The sequence below is a fragment of the Prenolepis imparis genome, unplaced genomic scaffold, assembly GCF_030444845.1.
Source record: "Prenolepis imparis isolate NDT839.2.m4 unplaced genomic scaffold, iyPreImpa1.0 SCAF_12, whole genome shotgun sequence".
In the NCBI taxonomy this organism is placed as follows: Eukaryota; Metazoa; Arthropoda; class Insecta; order Hymenoptera; family Formicidae; genus Prenolepis; species Prenolepis imparis.
Genome location: NW_028141170.1, coordinates 4,110,175 through 4,129,253, shown reverse-complemented (window position 1 = coordinate 4,129,253; position 19,079 = coordinate 4,110,175). Strand labels below are relative to the sequence as shown.

The window sequence follows — 19,079 nt, the reverse complement described above, 5'->3', positions numbered from 1 at the left end:
ATTTATCGGAGCACTTTTTAAACTCCGCCTTCGCGCGATTAGCATATTATTTCTATGGAAGCCGAGTGCGCGAACAGACGAAGAGAGAGAGAAACAGTGCGCGCTCGCGATGTGGTTCTCCTCTATATCGGGCTAGAAAGGGAAGTGGGTGTGAGGAGCATATCAAATATGTTGATAAATGATTCCTTTGAGCGATGAATAGGCGGCGTCGGGTTCGTACGTATCCTTTTTCGTCGACGGCGGCGGCCAACATTTGAATGTCAGAAGAAACGCGCCCGTTTGCATTTGGCGTTTCTCTCGATCTTTCGCGCCCCGCTGAAGTATCAAAATCACACACGAGCACGTCGCATCCCCGTCTCGTCGCGAACACTCAGGCAGAACGAAACGCGAGGAATTACGCAAATAGATATTCGCGATGCAAAACTCGTCGAATTTTATATGGAACAACGCGCGAAATCGCTCTTCCTAACTATTTTCGTCATGCGCGCTAAACTTTGTCTCGACAATTAAACGTAGCATCCTGATCTGTTTATGTAACTGTAGTCTATATATATAATAGACCAAATTATTGCTTAATGTGAAAATAAAAAGATTAAATAAGTAATATATATATTAAAGTATATAATAATTTATATTTAAATATAATAATTTAAAAACCTTTATATCGTCGTGTATTAAATGTAATATCTTATTAAAAATATTTTATACAAGATATTTTTTCTCTCTCTAAAAGATAATTGAATAAGAAATGTGATATATATAGTAAATATATAATAAATATGAAATATATAATCTATAGTTTTTAAAGTTATACAAATTATTATATTAGATATTCTTTTGCAATGAAAAAAAAATAACACTAAATTCTTTTGATCTAAAAACTCTCGCAAAGCCCAAGAAAAGATCGGAAGTCAGTTGGGTACTGATGCAAAACAGCCGTATTTCCGTTTCGCCAATCAGTTCTGACCATTCTCGCCCTTTGATAATTTACATACAATTGGCTGATGACGAGCACAAAAGATAGCGACAATTCGGAGTTTTTGGCACCAAATATATATTAATATATTGTAAAATATATATTAATGTACGTTACGTCCCCGCGAATTAAACGCATATTTTAATAATCATAACCGTTAACAGATTTTACGCGATATTCGCTTTCCCGCGCGTTGAAAACGTAAATGCGCGAGAGATTAATATCCAGAATTTAATTAACATAATAAAAGGAATATTGCGGAAATTCAATGAAAATAATATAAATACGCGCAAGCGAGCCTCTGCGAGATTCAACGCTAAACTAATTCGCGCTACAAAAAATATGTATACGCATGTAATTTTGTTAATATTAATTTCCTACTATACACAACTTGTCATATATGTATATCATACTGTATATGAAAATGTGCATAATTAAATATTGCATAAATGTAGAATATATATAAAACATCTTACTCATTTATAGCATTATATTTTAATAATGAATCAATCTAAAATTATTTTTTACTTAGAGAAAATATCATAAGATATTAAATGTCATAAGCAATTCGTAATCATAATTGCAATTTTCTCCGTTCTATTTTACTATTATTCTATTTAATTATTATAAATTTATCAAAGTCTCTCTTCAAGTTTTTCAAAACAAAAAAAATTAAATGGCTATTTTTGTTATCTAATTTATTTTCGTAAAGTCTAGAGATTTTACTATCGACTAAAAATTTATTTATTAAAAAATAAATGCAATGAAAAATATTCTTTTTATATGTATTGTATGTATAAAATTATTTTTTCTTTGATATTTTACTATATAGTCAGAATCTTTCTACATATATGTTTTTTCAATCAAAACTTGTAGGAAAAAATTAATCTCTTCAACTTTTTCAAAACAAAAAAAATTAAATGACTATTTTTGTTATCTAATTTATTTTCGTAAAGTCTAGAGATTTTACGATCGACTAAAAAATTTATTTATTAAAAAATAAATGCGATAAAAAATATTCTTTTTATATGTATTGTATGTATAAAATTATTTTTTCTTTGATATTTTACTATAGTAAGAATCTTTCTACACATATGTTTCTTTAATCAAAATTTGTAGGAAAAAATTAATTTCATTAAATAATAATCTTAGTTTATAGTGAAGTAAAATCAAATATAATAATAATAATCTTATTAAAGTTAAATCAAACATGAATATATATATTTATATGATATATAAATATATATATCAGAACATGTACATATGTATAATCAGCATAAAAATATTGGAAAAATATTTATATGATAAACAATTCTTTGTAAATAAATAAATAGTTATATATATAATTAAAGCAATATTTTTCAATTTATTATATAAGTACTGTGTTATTGATCAAATATTTTTCATGATTTATATCATAAATAGATGAATAATATAGAGTTATATTTAATTTATATTTAATATATATAATATATGTATATATACTATTCTCTATTATCACAATACTTGAAGCGAACGTTGTTATCGGTTGGTCAAAGTTTAATTGCAAAAAATATATCAAATGCAGGTAAGTAACATTTATCGACGGTGTGAACACTCAATGATAAGCGATTTCTCCGCGAGAGGCGCGCGAGTCGCGCGTTTGCCGCCAACTTGAGCTCTTTGCGACCGCCATATTGTGAATCAAAAAATTTTATGTTTACGAAACAGGCAATAATAAATATTTCACATAAATATGATACACGCATACATTTTCACACATATGAAATAATTATGTCATAAATACGATATTCAACATATATATGCCGAGAATACAAGATCGAGAAGCACTCACTACTTAGGTACAGTCCCTCGGCGATGAATGCCGGGCTCGAAGCCGCAAAATATCGGTGCGAGGAGCGTGTTAGCTGTAGTGTTCCACGATAATTCCGCTCCCATTATCCATCCGATGCTTTAAATAAAGAAACTTTCGACTTACGCGCTCGAAAGAATCGGCCGACACGCGGTGTTAAAATAGACGCGACGATACGTCAGCGACACGATAGTCGCCGACTATTTTCGAACGACGGCCGCACTCCCGGACAACGAGAATCGTGACTCCGCACAAGTATCGCGACTAAGGAAGCGAGCATCCGGTGCTCAGGTTCCTTCCCTTCGTTGTCGAAACGCGACATCGCGACACAACGAGGCGGCGCCATTTCGCGTGTCTTTCCAACGCCGTGTCCTTTCGCGCGAAGATTGCGACTCACGTAGGTAGAGAAACAGCGAGATACGATATACGTGAACACGTACATATAATACGCGATCGACGAAAACACTCGACGCGACGAGGAATGTGTATTCGGTATAACACTCGCGACGATACACACGACGAGATTTTTCGCTCGGAAAATTTCCGTGTCCGTACGCGACGCGAGCGAAAACTGTTGTGTGCAACTTGTTGTGACGTATACAACTGCAAACGTGAAAAGTTGATAATATCAGGTTATTGCGAATTCGCGCGAAATTCAAGAGGCTCGATTGTCGCGCGGTTGCACTCCCGTAGGCGGCAAATACAAAAATGCGTGTTTATATATTATGAGATATTATTAATATATCTTATATATTTATTTTCTTTTTGTTTATTTAGTAAAAATTAAGAAGACGTGCTACAAGTAAATCATTTTATAATAATAATTATAAATTCTCAGAGTATATATTGCGCACATGTGTGTACAATTATAAATTCAAATTAATATCTTTTAAAGAATAATTTTTGACATAAATAACATTTTTCTAAATAATATCTTACGCAATTTCTACGTCGTTTTAGAAGCAATCGGCATTTTTATAAAATTTTTCTGTGCAATCGTCGCGTCATGCGTATGGATACGGAAGGTAATCGATAATGTCCGCCGTGATATGGATTGCACCAAATGTCACTCGGAACGTCGTACGGCGCCTGTCAAAATTGCACACCGAGTCGAGGTGAGGTTATGCATCGCCGCTGTTTATAAGCGTGCATTATTTTTCAGTCGCCCTGTCACTTTCTTACGAGACGCGCGATGATCGCCCGAACACTCGTTGCTCTGCTTCTCGTCGCCGCATCGCTGCCGGCCTTCGGTGACACCGCCTCCGCGCATATCCATACTCATCAGCACAACAAGGTCGACAGCAACGAGAGGACGGAGGATGGAGCCTTCAGTCCCCGCGACGCCGATCACTACGCAGAGGGCGAGCATCATCAGGAGTTTGATCACGAAGCCATCCTTGGTACGGAGAGATTACATTTTTTGGATATATAAGTACAAATTCAGGTAGACGACTCTAATAAGAGCCTGGCACAGAAGTTAGGCAGACAACAAACTTGTTTTAAAATCTTTATTTAATTTGAACGTCCTTTCGGTCTTTCCTCAGATCATTTTCAGCAGGTTAACAAAAGAATTCATGTGTTTTGATCCACATCTTCGTCATATCTTTGGTAAGTCCTCGATGCGATCAAAGATGAGATAAAGAACAAGAAGTTATGATCTCAGTGATGTTCAAAACAGTAGTGAGTTGTACTGTTTTGAATATTAAAGTAAATAACAGATTAAATAAATTAAAGAAGATTTTAAAACAAGTTTGATATGTCTAATCTTTGCGCCTGACTATTTTCTATCAAAATTTGTATTTACATTTTCATTATTTATATATTGGCTTATTAATTTTAAATTCTCTTATTAAGATTTTAAAGTTCTAAACTGTATCTATGTTAATATGATTCTATTATAACTCATTTTATGAAAAATTAATTTCTTTTAAAGACTATAAAAAAATAATTATATTTGTGATATGTATATATTCATTCTTCTATATAGTCATAAAATTTATTTAGTATAATCTTATTCTGAATATCTTATCTATTTAAAGGAAGTGTAAAAGAAGCAGAAGAATTTGACAAACTTCCAATAGAAGAATCCAAGAGGAGATTAGGAATTTTACTAACTAAGATGGATTTGAATAATGACAAATATATAGAGAGAAATGAGCTAAAAGCTTGGATCTTACGTTCATTTAGGTAATATTGCTTATGTTATTATTAATCTCATCAAATTATTGAAAGATCTAAATTAATTAAACTTTGTAAATAGCATGCTATCTGCAGAAGAATCTCAAGATCGCTTGGACGAGGCTGATACAGATGAAGATGGCAAAGTGACTTGGAATGAAGTCCTGCAGGATACTTATGGTAGCGATCCTGAAGATTTGGCTCTCGATGAAAAATTGGTCCAAGATGATAAAGAGACATTTGAAGCTGCGGATTTAAACAAAGATGGTTATTTAAATTCAGAAGAATTCAAAGCTTACACTCATCCTGAGGAGACACCAAGAATGTTCCCACTGTTGTTGAAGCAAGCTTTAGAAGATAAAGATACAGATAAAAATGGATACATTAGTTTTCAGGAATTTATTGGTGATAGAGCCCAATCCAAAGATAAAGAATGGTTATTCTCAGAAAAGGATAAATTTGATCATGAACATGACAAAAACGGAGATGGTAGACTCGATTCAGATGAAGTTCTTTCTTGGCTTGTTCCAAGTAATGAGTGAGTACATTGTAATACATAAAATATTTAAAATCCTACTACAATATGCAAATCTTTAAATTGAACTTGATTCAATTGCATTTTATTGCTTCAAATAATTTCGACGTAGTACATTTAATTTGTAATAAAGTAAAAGTTTCTATTCGTATTTACATTGATTTTATAACAATTTATGTTCTTGTAATATGATAAAATTTCATTATTTCATATATAAAAAATCCTGTAAATTTTACTCTTTAAAATTTTATGAGAATAAGTTTTTTAGCAAAGAGATTAAATAAATTTACAAACTTTATCTTGTAGATATTTGTGATAATGAGATATCGCTCTCTTTTATATCTTATTGATATTTATTTCAGAGAAATAGCAAGCGACGAAGTGAATCATTTATTCGCGGGTTCCGATGATGATCATGATAATAGATTATCATTCCAAGAGATATTGGACCATCACGATGCTTTTGTAGGTAGCGAAGCGACAGATTATGGTGACCATTTACAGGATATTGACCGTTTCCAACGAGTTGAACTTTAAGAGCCACTGGTCGATTGAACTGATAATGTGCATATTATCTTTCGCAATACTCATGAGAGATATTTATTTTAGATTGAAAATATTGTTAATATACTGCTCAAAACGACAATAGAGTTATGCCTTTAATGAATTCTGTAAATAAAATTTTCAAATTTGTTTAAACTAGCATTTTTAAAAACTATTGTATTTAAACAAGTGAATTTGAAACGTATTTAAAGCATACATTAAAACAAATATCTAATAAGATCTAATATCTCTACTAGATTTTATACACATGTTATTTAAAAAATATTCCATAATCGTTTTGAGCAGTACATTTCTCAATTCATCTCCATTTAGCCTTTATCTGTTTCGTTTTATTTCTATTTATGCAGCCATTAGAACAAATTTATATTAATAACAAGACAAAATATAAGATTAATGAAATTTGCTCATTGTATATGTTTACGATGATTCACAAATAGTATAGCGTTACATGAACCATCGTCTTCCAATTTCTACCAAACATAAGTGCCATATTAGAAAATGCAAAGAGAGAAAATAGATTAGAGCAACAAAAGAATTGTATATCTTATTGACAATGCATAGAATTAAGTTTAAATCTCCTATTAATGTTTTGTATTATGCTGTGTATATTATATATATGTCTATTGCATGTAAAGCACAATTTACTTGAATTCACAAGGAATTAATATAATTTTCGTAGTTGAGATGTTAAACAAGTTTTACTTCTTGACACTTTTTTTGAACATGTGCATTATCTATAAAATATAAATCTTCGATAAATGATGTGCTATCGATTTTTAATAAAATATTTTAACAATTCCATGTTTATTTTAATTGAATTCCTAAAAAAGCATCAAGCATTTTTTTTCTACAGCTGAAATGTGTATCATACACATACACATATATGTATAATGTATATATATGAGACGTTAAGCCGAGTTTCCAAGTTCCCTCGAAGCGATTCAATTCAGTTTCATTCACCTTTTGAAGCGAAAGAGAGAGTAGAAAAGATTGATATTGTTATTGTAAATAAAGAATCGTCAATTATATATACAAAATAAGATGCCGTATGCTAATCAACCGTCAGTTCATATCTCGGATTTAACTGAAGAAAATGTTAAATTTCAAGTGGAAGATACGGAATTGAGGTGAGATACATAGATAAGGTTAGGTAAACATTTAAGTGTAGAGATGTAGCTTAATTAATTTATAATTTGTATTTTTATTTCAGTGTTGCAAATAGCATGAGACGTGTCTTCATCGCCGAGACTCCGACTATGGCCATCGATTGGATACAATTGGAAGCCAATTCTACTGTTTTGAGCGATGAATTCTTAGCACACCGGATTGGGATGATACCGTTGATCAGTGATGAGGTATGTTATTTAACACATATGTTAATGGTCCTTTTTTTATCATATAATAAGATGTATTGTTATATGACTTAATTGATAGTTTAATTAACAGAATAATTGTATTGTTTAGGTGGTCGACAGGATACAATTTACAAGAGATTGTCAGTGCATGGATTTCTGTCCAGAATGTAGCGTTGAATTCACACTGGATGTTAAATGCACTGAAGACCAAACTAGACATGTAACTACTGCAGATTTTAAATCCAGCGATCCTAGAGTATTACCTGTTACATCCAGACACAGAGAAGATGATGCAAGCGAATATGGAGAGACTGATGGTTTGTATCTTTTCATGTGTTAACGATTGTTTTAATGAAAAAAGATACAACTATCATACACACACACATATATATATATAAATATATATATGAAATCTTTCAGAGATATTGATAGTGAAGCTAAGAAAGGGACAGGAGTTGAAACTTAGAGCATATGCAAAGAAAGGTTTTGGAAAGGAGCATGCCAAATGGAATCCAACTGCTGGTGTAAGTTTTGAGTATGATCCGGATAACTCTATGAGGCACACTTTGTTCCCTAAACCAGACGAATGGCCCAAATCAGAATACACTGAATTAGAAGAGGATCAATGTGAGTATAAAACGTTCACCTGTAATCTTTTAAAATTATGCTACAGCCAATTGTATATATCATATGTGTACATGATATACATTTTAGATGAAGCACCATTTAATTGGGAAGCCAAACCAAACAAATACTACTTCAATGTGGAAAGCAGTGGCGCATTGAAACCTGAAAATATCGTTATGATGGGCATTGCGGCGTTAAAAAACAAATTATCGAATTTACAGACGCAATTAAGCCACGAAGTGCAAAGTGATGCATTAAGCATTCATCATTGAATAAATTTTGACTTTAGGTATATGTAAAACTAAACATCTTACTTTATATTTTATATAAAACAAAGCAAAGAAATTGCAATATATTCATTTTGATTTTAGTGTAATAATTTTATAAAAAAGTCATAAATAATTCAACTTCAATATTTAATTCGTCACACAAGTTTGTCGGATCCGCTGATTAATTATATTAATTAAAATACAAAATTTTGATAGCAACTAATCCAAATATCAAAATGTCAAACGTGCAATTAGGGTGCACTTTCACTTGACGCTGTGACGCTGGATTTCAGCGTCAAGCATCAATAAAAACAAATTGACGTTAGCGTCTGTTGACGCTGGCGTGAAAACAGCCTAGCGTCCAAGTTACAACTATGACAAGCATCTCGTTCTTCGTTCTCTGAAAGCTGAACAAATCAAGCTTTTTCTTCTTGACGCTAGCGTCACAAATCAAATCACGTGATCAATTAGACGCTAGCGACAAATTGATAGTGAAATCGCACCCTTATATTAAAATTAAATCAAACGTTAACTAGTTAACTTCACTTCGCTCACCGGTATATACAAAGTGCAACTAACGCATTTGATATATAACTGACAATGAGATTAAATTAAATTAACGCTTAAACTGACGCTACAAATATTTGATCGATCAATCGGGATGGAGAAATCCTTATCTCTTTCGCTCTGATCAATCAAATGATTCAAATGATAGAAATGATTGAAAAATTCACGTGCCATAACAATAGGAAGGAGGAATAAAAACACGGCCCACAGACGTAATAAAATATCGTAGATGGAACATCAGCCACCGATATGCGCGCGCGTTCGACTTTAACCTTCAAGTGGCGCTGCGTCACGTGGTCGCGCGGCGGTCGGAATTCGGCGGCGCGGAGTGGGGGTGAGTGGTGGGGGGTGCGCCGTGCGCCGCGCGCGCATCCCCCCACCACTCACCCCCACTCCGCGCCGCCGAATTCCGACCGCCGCGCGACTACGTGACGCAGTGCCACTTGAAGGTTAAAGTCGAACGCGCGCGCATATCGACACGCGCTCTCTCCCTCTCGCCGTAAACTAATCGACGAATCACAGTCGACAACTATGACAAGCGTCTCGTTCTTCGTTCTCTGAAAGCTGAACAAATCAAGCTTTTTCTTCTTGACGCTAGCGTCACAAATCAGATCACGTGATTAGTTAAACGCTAGCGACAAATTGATAGTGAAATCGCACCCTTATAGAGAAAAAGAGAAAAAATAAAATAAAATGATTTACCTGATTGGCTACGCCATGTTGTTGCCATCCCCTCGAATAAAGTGCCAATATATTTCGGCCAATAAGATTTCACGCTCATTATGGCCCTGCATAGAAGTGCGAGTTTAACCAATCAGGATAAAGAAATTTTAGTGTCTTTCGTTTTGATTAGTCAAATTCCAATCTTCAATCTTCAATCTTCAATGTCGAATATAAATAATGATCGTGATGCACAAATATCTAGCTAGATGTTCGATGCCCGCGGATGAATAATTACTGCGAGCATTCTAGCCATTTTCGGTGCCGAGTGTACGTATGTATGTTGTATACAACATACGTCTTCGCGATCTACATCATGTTCAACATGCGGTTAATTTATTACGGACTCTGATCCGATTGTAATATATTCGTGAAAATCCCCCCCTCGATCTCATTAATATATCGGCGAAAATTTTCCCTTTTTTTCTTCGCTCTTTTCTTCATAGATTTACAAGACTTACAAAGGTAAAAGAGCCATTAGATACACAATGGTGAAATATTATGAAAACATCACGATCTTTCATTTCGATTGGACTCAAGTCGTTCGAGGATTCTTTCAAAGATATCCGAATCCGCACAGGTACGTGAACGTGACATTATGTCATAATATTCTTTCAAGCACAGATCTTACATAACATTTAATTAACTAATTACTTAAATATATCAGTGTGTAAAGAATTGATATATTATTTATAGCTCGCACGTTCTCACCGAGGATACAGTCTCCAGAGAAGTTAGAAATGGAAAGCTTTACTCCAAACGATTATTGACAAAAACCAACAGGGTACCGAAATGGGGGGAAAGATTCATCAGTAAAAATATTGTTAAAATTGTAGAGGAAAGCATCGTTGATCCAGAAACAAAAACTTTAACTACCTACACAAGAAATTTGGGTTATACCAAAGTAATGGTAGGCTAATTCAAATCAATAACAGAGAAAGAAATGTAATGTTCTAGTCTTTTTCTTTACAAGAAAAATTTTATTTTTAAGTAGATTTGCACACTTTTAATTTACTAAATTAAATTAATTTTAACATTATAAATTTTATTTTGATTGAAATTATTGTGGATTATATTGTTGAAACACAGAAACAGAAATATTCAGAATTAAAAAGGAGATTAAATACTAAATATATTTATAACAATTGTATTTTCTTCCAGAGCATTGTTGAAAAAGTAGTTTATGAGACCTCTGATGAAAATCCAGAATGGACAGTTGCAAAAAGATCGGCGTGGATAGACAGTCAAGTGTTTGGTTTCAGCAGGGCAATTCAAGCATTTGGATTAGATCGATTTAAGAAAAATTGTGCTAAGATGTCGGAAGGCTTCAATTATGTCCTTGCAAATATGTTTCCTCATAGAGCACAATTTATAAATCCCAATCTTTCTCAGACAAGTTTCTCAATGCAAGCTGGCCACAGCACCATGGACGACAGTGTTACAACAAAACCGAGTCTCGCGGAAGATTTACAGCATTCTCTACAGGGTAAAGCAGAGAAGGTGAAAGATGCCGCTAAGAAAGCTACAGATTTAGCAAAACAAAAGGCAAGACCAATATATGCAGCTTGTCAGCCAAACCAATCGTAAATCTATGGACATACTTTGCAAAATGCCATCGATGAATGTAAATAATAATTCTATCGCTTAGCGATAGAAATATTCACCAATAATACCATATTATTATGATGTATCTTAGACGAAACGATGATAAAGAGCTAGACTAGCCCGAGAACGCAATAATTGTATATTACTCAAATATGATTTGATGACAATTAAGGTAAAAAATTATAAAATTAGTATTGAAGAAAAATGAAGATTTAAAGTTTATATGATTTGCTGAACTTAATAACATAAGATTTCAGAGTCATAACCGTTACATGCTTAAAATTTGAAAAAGATTTTCAGATCTGTTTACATTTGATCATTCCTTTTAACTGCCAAATCGTTGATAGTGCTATCATCAGATGTGATATATATGTATGTTTAAACATACATTAAATTATATGATCCTCTTTTTACACGCAAAAGGTTATTTTTTTGGTTTGTTAATAATTTGCGAACAATGTGTTTCTTTGCGTAAAATATTAAATAAAAAACCATTTTAAGTTGTTAAATCTATATATATATATATATATGTATGTATGTATGTATAGTGTTTATTTGCGTACATATGCATCCCATGCATATCTATACAAGTTTGCAATTCATAATTGTATAAAGCAGAGCATTTTGTATTAATAGTTATTATAATATATCAATGGAAGTAATTACATTATAAACACATTCAAAGTGAGTTTTATATCTTTTTTTTTATTAATAAATATTTTTTAATCTTTTGTATGTATAAGTATGTGTGCGTTAATGCAGAGTAGTATTGACAATGAAAATAACTAAAAGACTTGATTCTACTTATGAGTACATCTTTTACATATCATAGTTTCAGAATATATGTTTCTCTATATTGTGCTATATACATATGTATATCATTTAAGTGCTTTTGTCATAGAACATGCTCATGTATTGTAAAGAATCACATTTTAATGTTTAGATTATTAATGACTTAATTTTACACATGTTACACATACAATTTTACCACGAGTTATTATTACAGTTAGTAATAATTGTTTATTGGTCATTTTAGTAATTAAATTAAATGTTTGAAATTTTTCTGTTTACATTAAATAAAAAAATGTATAAAGTCATTAAATTATAGATTGTATTAAAGAGATTTAAACATAATTTTAAATGTTTTAAATGTAAAAAGAATTTAATATTTCACAATTTATATAGCCGATCAACAATACTAATATTATTATAAATACATGTATCAAAATATATCTAATTTGTATTGATATAGATACTTTACAAAATTTTATTTATATGTTCACAAAATTTGAATGTGCAATAATGCATATAATGTATATGAGATGTTGCAAATCAAAATAATAAGTTAATATAATTATAATAATAATTTCTAAAAATGTATATTACTACTATCTAGAAATCTACGGACGCGCGATTAAAAATTAAATAAAAATTTTATATTATAGTAAAACATTTTTACAAATACTTCAAATTAAAAAATCTCATTGTTAGCCAATTTTTTGTAATATTAGTAACTTCTTTTATAAATTTGCTCGAAATTAATTTTAATCGATTCAATATTGTGACAATATGTAAATTTTTTAATTATGCATGATTGGTGAGATTTTTTCTCTGTTTTTAGCTGTAATCTCGGAATGTGTAACGTGTTCCGAAGAAAACTTTACATAAGACCGATAAGGTAGAAACTCTCTCCTAACCTTATATAAGTATCTTATTTTCATTAGCCATAATAAGGGGCACGATTTTCTATATTGTACGCTTGTCGAGTTACAACAAAAAATATTGTTGTATATTGTACAATATTATTTGATATGTCATCTTCTCTAAAGTGTTTATATTGTGTATAATGTTGTATAGTTATGTATATAAATTATAAATTTTAGTTGTGAAGTATAATTGTTTCAGGATAATAAATTTATGTAATATATGTAAATATATATAAAATGATGGCCTCATTACACACAAATCACACTGTTAATGATACCACAATAAAGTTTTTTTCGATAATTGAAAGATTGCTGTCATTAACTAGTTCAAAGCTCAGCGATAAAAAACAAATCAATACATATCTGAATGATCTCAACGAATTGGATTACAGATGCCTCAATATTACAAATAATGATGTAAGAAACACTCATATTTAGTAACTTACTGTACTAATATAAATATTTTGTATTAATAATATTATATAAAAAATATTACATCAAGCTATATTTTATTATCAATGTATACAACAAAATCTTAATCTACTTTTAGGCAATATTGTTATTAGTGAATCAACTTTGTGTGATTATTCTACCTACGGAAACATCTTTAGTTCAAAATGCTTGTAAATTTCTATACAATCTAACTCAAAGTAATATCAAACTGCATGGCCGGACATTTGCAACTTGTAAACGATGGATTTTAGAGGCATTAGAATTTTCTGAACCACTGGCACAAATTGATGTGTTAATTGCTATAAAAAGCTTTTTACATGCAGGATATTTTGATGACATCAATCATGTTAGTATATGGTTTTTGTTTTTTGTAAGATTAACATTAAATTGTTATATTATATGTCAAAATTAAATATTGCTTTATGTTTCAGTATGCACGTCTGTTTCTCAGGGATAAAGGCTTGTTAATGAAACATTTAAATTTACCATGTAATGCATGGTCTGAAATCAATTTCCATGCACTTGGGTGTTTAGAAGAAATTGTGGTAAACAAAAATAATAGTGATCACATATCGAAGGAATTCATATATTTGATAAAAGATATCATCTTTAAGAATCTATCCCTCTCACCATACAGCAATGATGATAAACCTTATTATAGTAAAGTATGTAATGTATTTTCTTTTATAATATATACAAAATATGTTATCTTACAAAATTATATATTTGCAGATTATACACTTGTGCTTGCATATGTTGCATTGCATAATGTTGGAAAAATTAATTCCTAATTCCTCTGATATTGTTGGAGAGATATTAGGAGTGGTGCAAGCGTTCTTATTTCATGGTATTAAAGGCTATACAGTCACAAAACCAGAATTACTTCGTCCTGCAGCAATGAATCTTCCAGAACGCCTTCATGTGGTTCCAAAGTGCAAGAATCTTAAAAATCACAAAGCAAAGTCGAAAAAGACACCTGTTAAGAAGACTACATCTGATGTAGAAAATAATACTGTTCCAGAACATATTGGAACTTCTAAATATTCCAGCGATTCGGATACATCGGATACAGAATTTAATAATACCATCCACATAGGTTCCAAAATAAGATTGAGAGCTGTGCGTTTATTACAGACTCTCGTAGAAACTAGTCAGAGTAAAGAGATTTTTGGATACTGGCCACAAATTGTAGCAACTGGTTCACGAAACGATGCCCGAGTATTAACGAGAAGCATATTGGTAGAACCTACATCTAAAGTTAGACAAAATGTGTTAAACGTATTAACTGAATTGTTGATAGGTGCTAGACCATTCTTGATACACGCAGAAGATACCGACCATACTTCTTTCATCACATTTTTCGGCACAGTATGTTTAATGATCAAAGAACTGCATTTTGCATTGTCATTAATTCTGCTTACTGAGAAAAACGCGACTGTATTAACGCACGCATTAAAATGTACGGCGGCTCTTGTAGAAGGCACACCATATGAACGACTGAAACCGGGTTTAGCTACCAAATTAGCAAGGAATTGTAGACCGCACATATTTTATAAAGGTATATATTATGCTATTATTATATGTAATTTTTAATCTATTATTAGCGTTATAGCTCAGTTATTTGCTATAGATCCAACTGTACGAGTTGCAGCACTGTCCGTTTTTGAAGCATTTGCTTCCAGTGAACCTATCACTCAGGAAATATTAAGTATATTATCTAAGCAGTCTATAGGTGATGCAGAATTAGGAGAATTACAACTTGATACTGGTTCAATCAGTGATGTTGGAACAGAGGAAGAAGAAATAGATATTAAAGATGTCAATAATTTAGGAAATGATTATAATGAAATTAAAACATCAAAAGATGAAAGCATCTGTTTGCTGATTCACACTTGCTTAGAAAATATATCTAATAAGGTATGTGAAATCTATATTTAAAATAAAGTCTTATAACTAAAGTAATTATCGGTCAGATTGGAAGTTAATATTGTTTGTTTTATTTTAGACAATTAGTACACCTGTACGACTTCAATCTTTGAAACTTATCGGAAGATTGGCATTTAATACAGGAAGTCTCATATTTCCTCACTTAGAAAAAGTGATCACAGTTTTAATCTCGGTTATGGAGGAATCAGAAAGCCAAGTGATATTACATGCGTGTCGGGTGTTAGAAATTATGTCCGGTTGTATTGCAAATATTGAGACTTATAATAATAGTGGTATACTATTTTGGAACATTATATTTGAATCTATGATATCACTCGCCCAGACATCGCAAACTATATTGCGAGAAGCCGCTTGCGATTGTCTAGGTAGCATAAATGGAAATGTATTCACACAGTTATCGGTAAGCGAGCTGATAAAAGAATATTATTATTTAAACTTTTATTTTAATCTTTTCTCACAAAGCAATTACTCTCCAAACACATTCGCTATTACAAATGATATTTTAATATTTTTTATATATTTCGGTGATATTCTGCAATATTATATTAGAAATTATTTTTGTATACATTTTCAGAGGCAAAAAACTATACTAATAATTACAATACTATTCGGAGCAGTTCGCGATGAAGAAAGTGCCGCGAGAGCAGCCGGTTTACGTGCATTAGGAATGTTGGTAACTTTATCAGCATTGGAAGATGATACTGGCTTCCTTATGGATCTGGCTAATATAGTTTGTCTGGCTTTTGATGACAAAAACCTCGGTGTTCGAGTGAAAAGTGCTTGGGCATTGGCAAACTTGTGTGATTGTCTGTCTAGACAAAAGTCTGTTTAAATTTTCTTAATTTATTTGATAAAAATATCTGTTATATCTGTTCTTAATGACATATATTTTATATATCTTTTCAGACAGCATGAAGAGATAGAACCATTTCCTTTGGAAGTTTTGCTACCCAAATTATATCATGTAAGCGTTAAGGCTACAAAAGATAATGATAAAGTGAAATGTAATGCCGTTAGAGCAGTTGGAACTATTTTATATCTATGTCCACAAAAACACATACTTTCCGATACAACATTAGGGTTAAATGCACTTATTAAATGTGCTGTTTTAGGAAACGATATGAAAGTAAGTCTCATTATAATTTTAAAGATGTATGTTAATTCTTATATTATATAATAAAATAATTAGATTACTTGTAACTAAAATAATTATATTGCTCATACATAAAATGTTACTTATTCAAAATTTATGTGACAAAGAAAAAAGTAGAAAGAACATCTCATAATAATAAATATTTATTAGTTATTTTAGTGAATAAACAGATTTTTCAATTTTAATTTATAACTTTAGGTACGATGGAATGCTTGTCGAGCCTTAGGATTAGTTTTGAGCCACAATCCAGATGCAATTCTGCCATCTTCTTGGAAAGTATGTATTTGAAGATGTGATATCTTACACAGACATACATATAAATATTCACATTTAATCATTTATTTTGTACAAATATGAAACTAAATTTTTATAGGATCAAGTATTTCCAGCACTTTCCACTTTGATATGTGAGAGTCCTAATTTTAAAGTGCGTACCAATGCCGCATGGGCACTGTATTCATGTAACAATTATGGTAAATATACTGTAATGTTGTGGAAAAGTATTGTAGTGGCATTTGAAAATGCTCAACATGTCCCAAGCTACGTTGAATATTCGCATCGAGATGCACTGATTCAACAAGTAAGTGTATTTCTGCACACTATATTTCTTTGAGATTTTATCAGTCATATTAATATGGTATATATATTTTTTTTAGTTGTGCCTTACTCTTGGTCGTGTTGCCGCCTGTACAGAAAAGTCTGAACTGCAAAGTCTTTGGCTCGAAATAGGCGATCATGTGGAGGAAATTTCTAATGTTATGAAGCAATTTCAGGTATAGTGTAACATAAAATATATTCACAGAATAGATCTAATATATATAGATATTGGAATAATGAATTTTGTAGTTTTAATATTTTTAATATTTTTGTTATAGGAAACTGTCTTGCCTGAAAAATTGGGAGATTTAATCAAAGCAAAAGCCCAGTTAGAACAATTAATAAAGAATACATGTTGCGTCGAAGAACAACAAATTGCTCAATCTTTGGCTAATATATTTGAGAGAACTAATCGCTATGACAATTTAGATGCCATGACACCTACAATATAGATTTGTAAAGTATGAGAAAATAAGATAACTTTTTTCATGCAAATTTTTAATATTATTTAAAAAAAAGATCTTAATGAAACATACCACAAACATATTTACATACATGAAGAAACACATATTATATGGAATTTGTATTATAATACAGCATGTTATAATTTTAATCAATGATAATCATTCGAACAAATTATTTGATTACTAAATTTTAATTATACATATAATTTTAAATCTAACAAGAAATAAAAAAATGTTGATATAGATTGTCATGTATCATCTTTACACTGAATGTTTTTATTCGTTTTCACTTCAAAAGACTCTTTTAATGAATGTTCTTGATTTTCACTATTTTCTCCAGTAATTTTAGTTTCTTCATTCTCATCTGAACTGTCTTCTTTGCTGCTATATTCATCTATGATAACATTACTTTCCTTTGCAATTTTCATTGGTTTCTTCTGCTTGCGTCCTTGTTTCTTTTTCAATCTCTTAGCACGTTTCTTCGCTGTTGCTTCTTCTGCCAATTTTTTATTCTCTTCAAGCTTTTGATGATATTCATCGTCCAAATGTTCCTGAATTATTACAAAACAAGAAAAAAACCATCTTTAAATCAATAAAAAAAATTTAATTATGTTTTTCATACAAAATCCAATATATAAATATATCTCATAATCTTTATGCACAATAATTACCTTTTGTGCTTTTTCTTGAATAAACTTTTGCCGCGCATATTCTTTGCGTCGTAAATGTCTATACACGTGAAACTCTCCACTGCCTGCTCCAGCACTGCTACCCATAACATTACGCACAAATTCTGGTACAGAGGGTGTATTTTTAGCTTTCGGACGTTCTGGCAATATAACTGGCTTCTCCTAAAAGTAATTGAAATTACGAATTTTTATTTTAAGATAATCCGAAAGACAGTTTCGTGCGTGCAAAAAGTAAAAATTTCTTTTTTCTTCAGAATGCATGAACTTACTGCGTTTTTCATTAATTTCATTACTTTTAATCTTTGCAAATCCACTGCTGTTTTTGCTACTACGGGTTTCTCTTCAGGTTCCTTTTCTTTATTATCTGACATCTTTTTATATTGTTCAAATAGCCAATATAATTAAATAAACAATTTTTTCGTGTCTCTCTCGCGAAAATATGTATTGAACACCGAACAGCTGATTACTTGTGATGAACCATGAACAACATAATACTCTTAGATAGGCTCTTACTAGCAACAATGGGCTACTGCACACAGGACGCGTTGACGCGTTATGGCTTCTGCAGACCAGCGCGATTTCGCGACACGCGACGCGCGATATCCAATGAGCGTACAGCTTTCTCGAAAAAGCTGTACGCTCATTGGATATCGCGCGTCGCGTGTCGCGAAATCGCGCTGGTTTGCAGAAGCCATAACGTCGCATTGTCACCGCGCGTAAAGGCTCATTCAGACAGGCAAATTTTCGATGTCATTCGACGATAATTGGCTGGATCTTAAAGTAGGAACCAATCACGTTCGATTGCTACTTAGCAGTTGAGTC

The 19,079-nt window shown here is 31.7% G+C and overlaps 5 protein-coding genes across 10 annotated transcripts; 4 read left to right on the top strand and 1 right to left on the bottom strand.

The window, feature by feature from the left end:
* Positions 1–3,046: 3,046 nt before the first annotated feature.
* On the top strand, positions 3,047–6,858 carry LOC145943881 (reticulocalbin-2). Of its 3 annotated transcripts, none has more exons than XM_083051782.1 (5): positions 3,047–3,229; positions 3,991–4,228; positions 4,868–5,015; positions 5,089–5,544; positions 5,904–6,858. In XM_083051782.1, the coding sequence occupies exons 2-5, from the start codon at positions 4,021–4,023 to the stop codon at positions 6,076–6,078; spliced, it is 987 nt and encodes a 328-aa protein (XP_082907908.1). In that variant the 5' UTR covers positions 3,047–3,229; positions 3,991–4,020; the 3' UTR covers positions 6,079–6,858. The 3 variants fall into 3 exon arrangements, with proteins under 3 accessions (XP_082907908.1, XP_082907907.1, XP_082907906.1); XM_083051781.1 differs by having other exon boundaries at positions 3,047–3,225; positions 5,904–6,857; XM_083051780.1 differs by lacking the exon at positions 3,047–3,229 and having other exon boundaries at positions 3,872–4,228; positions 5,904–6,856.
* A 189-nt stretch (positions 6,859–7,047) lies between these two features.
* Rpii33 (RNA polymerase III subunit RpII33) lies at positions 7,048–8,452 on the top strand. Its single transcript, XM_083051783.1, has 5 exons — positions 7,048–7,232; positions 7,316–7,460; positions 7,570–7,777; positions 7,881–8,087; positions 8,175–8,452. Exons 1-5 carry the CDS (start codon positions 7,147–7,149, stop codon positions 8,357–8,359), a joined length of 831 nt encoding a protein of 276 aa, XP_082907909.1. The 5' UTR covers positions 7,048–7,146; the 3' UTR covers positions 8,360–8,452.
* A 1,349-nt stretch (positions 8,453–9,801) lies between these two features.
* Positions 9,802–12,280, top strand: Prel (preli-like). The gene is made up of 3 exons (XM_083051672.1): positions 9,802–10,223; positions 10,340–10,553; positions 10,805–12,280. The coding sequence occupies exons 1-3, from the start codon at positions 10,132–10,134 to the stop codon at positions 11,228–11,230; spliced, it is 732 nt and encodes a 243-aa protein (XP_082907798.1). The 5' UTR covers positions 9,802–10,131; the 3' UTR covers positions 11,231–12,280.
* Positions 12,281–12,663: 383 nt separating this feature from the next.
* On the top strand, positions 12,664–17,602 carry LOC145943752 (HEAT repeat-containing protein 6). 3 transcript variants are annotated; one of them, XM_083051554.1, is made up of 13 exons: positions 12,664–12,926; positions 13,154–13,371; positions 13,505–13,753; positions 13,839–14,072; positions 14,140–14,965; positions 15,038–15,324; positions 15,413–15,754; positions 15,929–16,176; positions 16,261–16,480; positions 16,706–16,783; positions 16,881–17,087; positions 17,164–17,280; positions 17,383–17,602. In XM_083051554.1, the coding sequence occupies exons 2-13, from the start codon at positions 13,192–13,194 to the stop codon at positions 17,554–17,556; spliced, it is 3,162 nt and encodes a 1,053-aa protein (XP_082907680.1). In that variant the 5' UTR covers positions 12,664–12,926; positions 13,154–13,191; the 3' UTR covers positions 17,557–17,602. The 3 variants fall into 3 exon arrangements, with proteins under 3 accessions (XP_082907680.1, XP_082907678.1, XP_082907679.1); XM_083051552.1 differs by having other exon boundaries at positions 12,664–13,076; XM_083051553.1 differs by lacking the exon at positions 12,664–12,926 and having other exon boundaries at positions 13,096–13,371.
* Positions 17,603–17,668: 66 nt separating this feature from the next.
* On the bottom strand, positions 17,669–18,745 carry LOC145943753 (PRKR-interacting protein 1 homolog). 2 transcript variants are annotated; one of them, XM_083051557.1, is made up of 3 exons: positions 18,551–18,745; positions 18,240–18,419; positions 17,669–18,119 (listed from the first exon to the last, which is right to left on the bottom strand). In XM_083051557.1, the coding sequence occupies exons 1-3, from the start codon at positions 18,626–18,628 to the stop codon at positions 17,817–17,819; spliced, it is 561 nt and encodes a 186-aa protein (XP_082907683.1). In that variant the 5' UTR covers positions 18,629–18,745; the 3' UTR covers positions 17,669–17,816. The 2 variants fall into 2 exon arrangements, with proteins under 2 accessions (XP_082907683.1, XP_082907682.1); XM_083051556.1 differs by having other exon boundaries at positions 18,527–18,743.
* Positions 18,746–19,079: the final 334 nt, after the last annotated feature.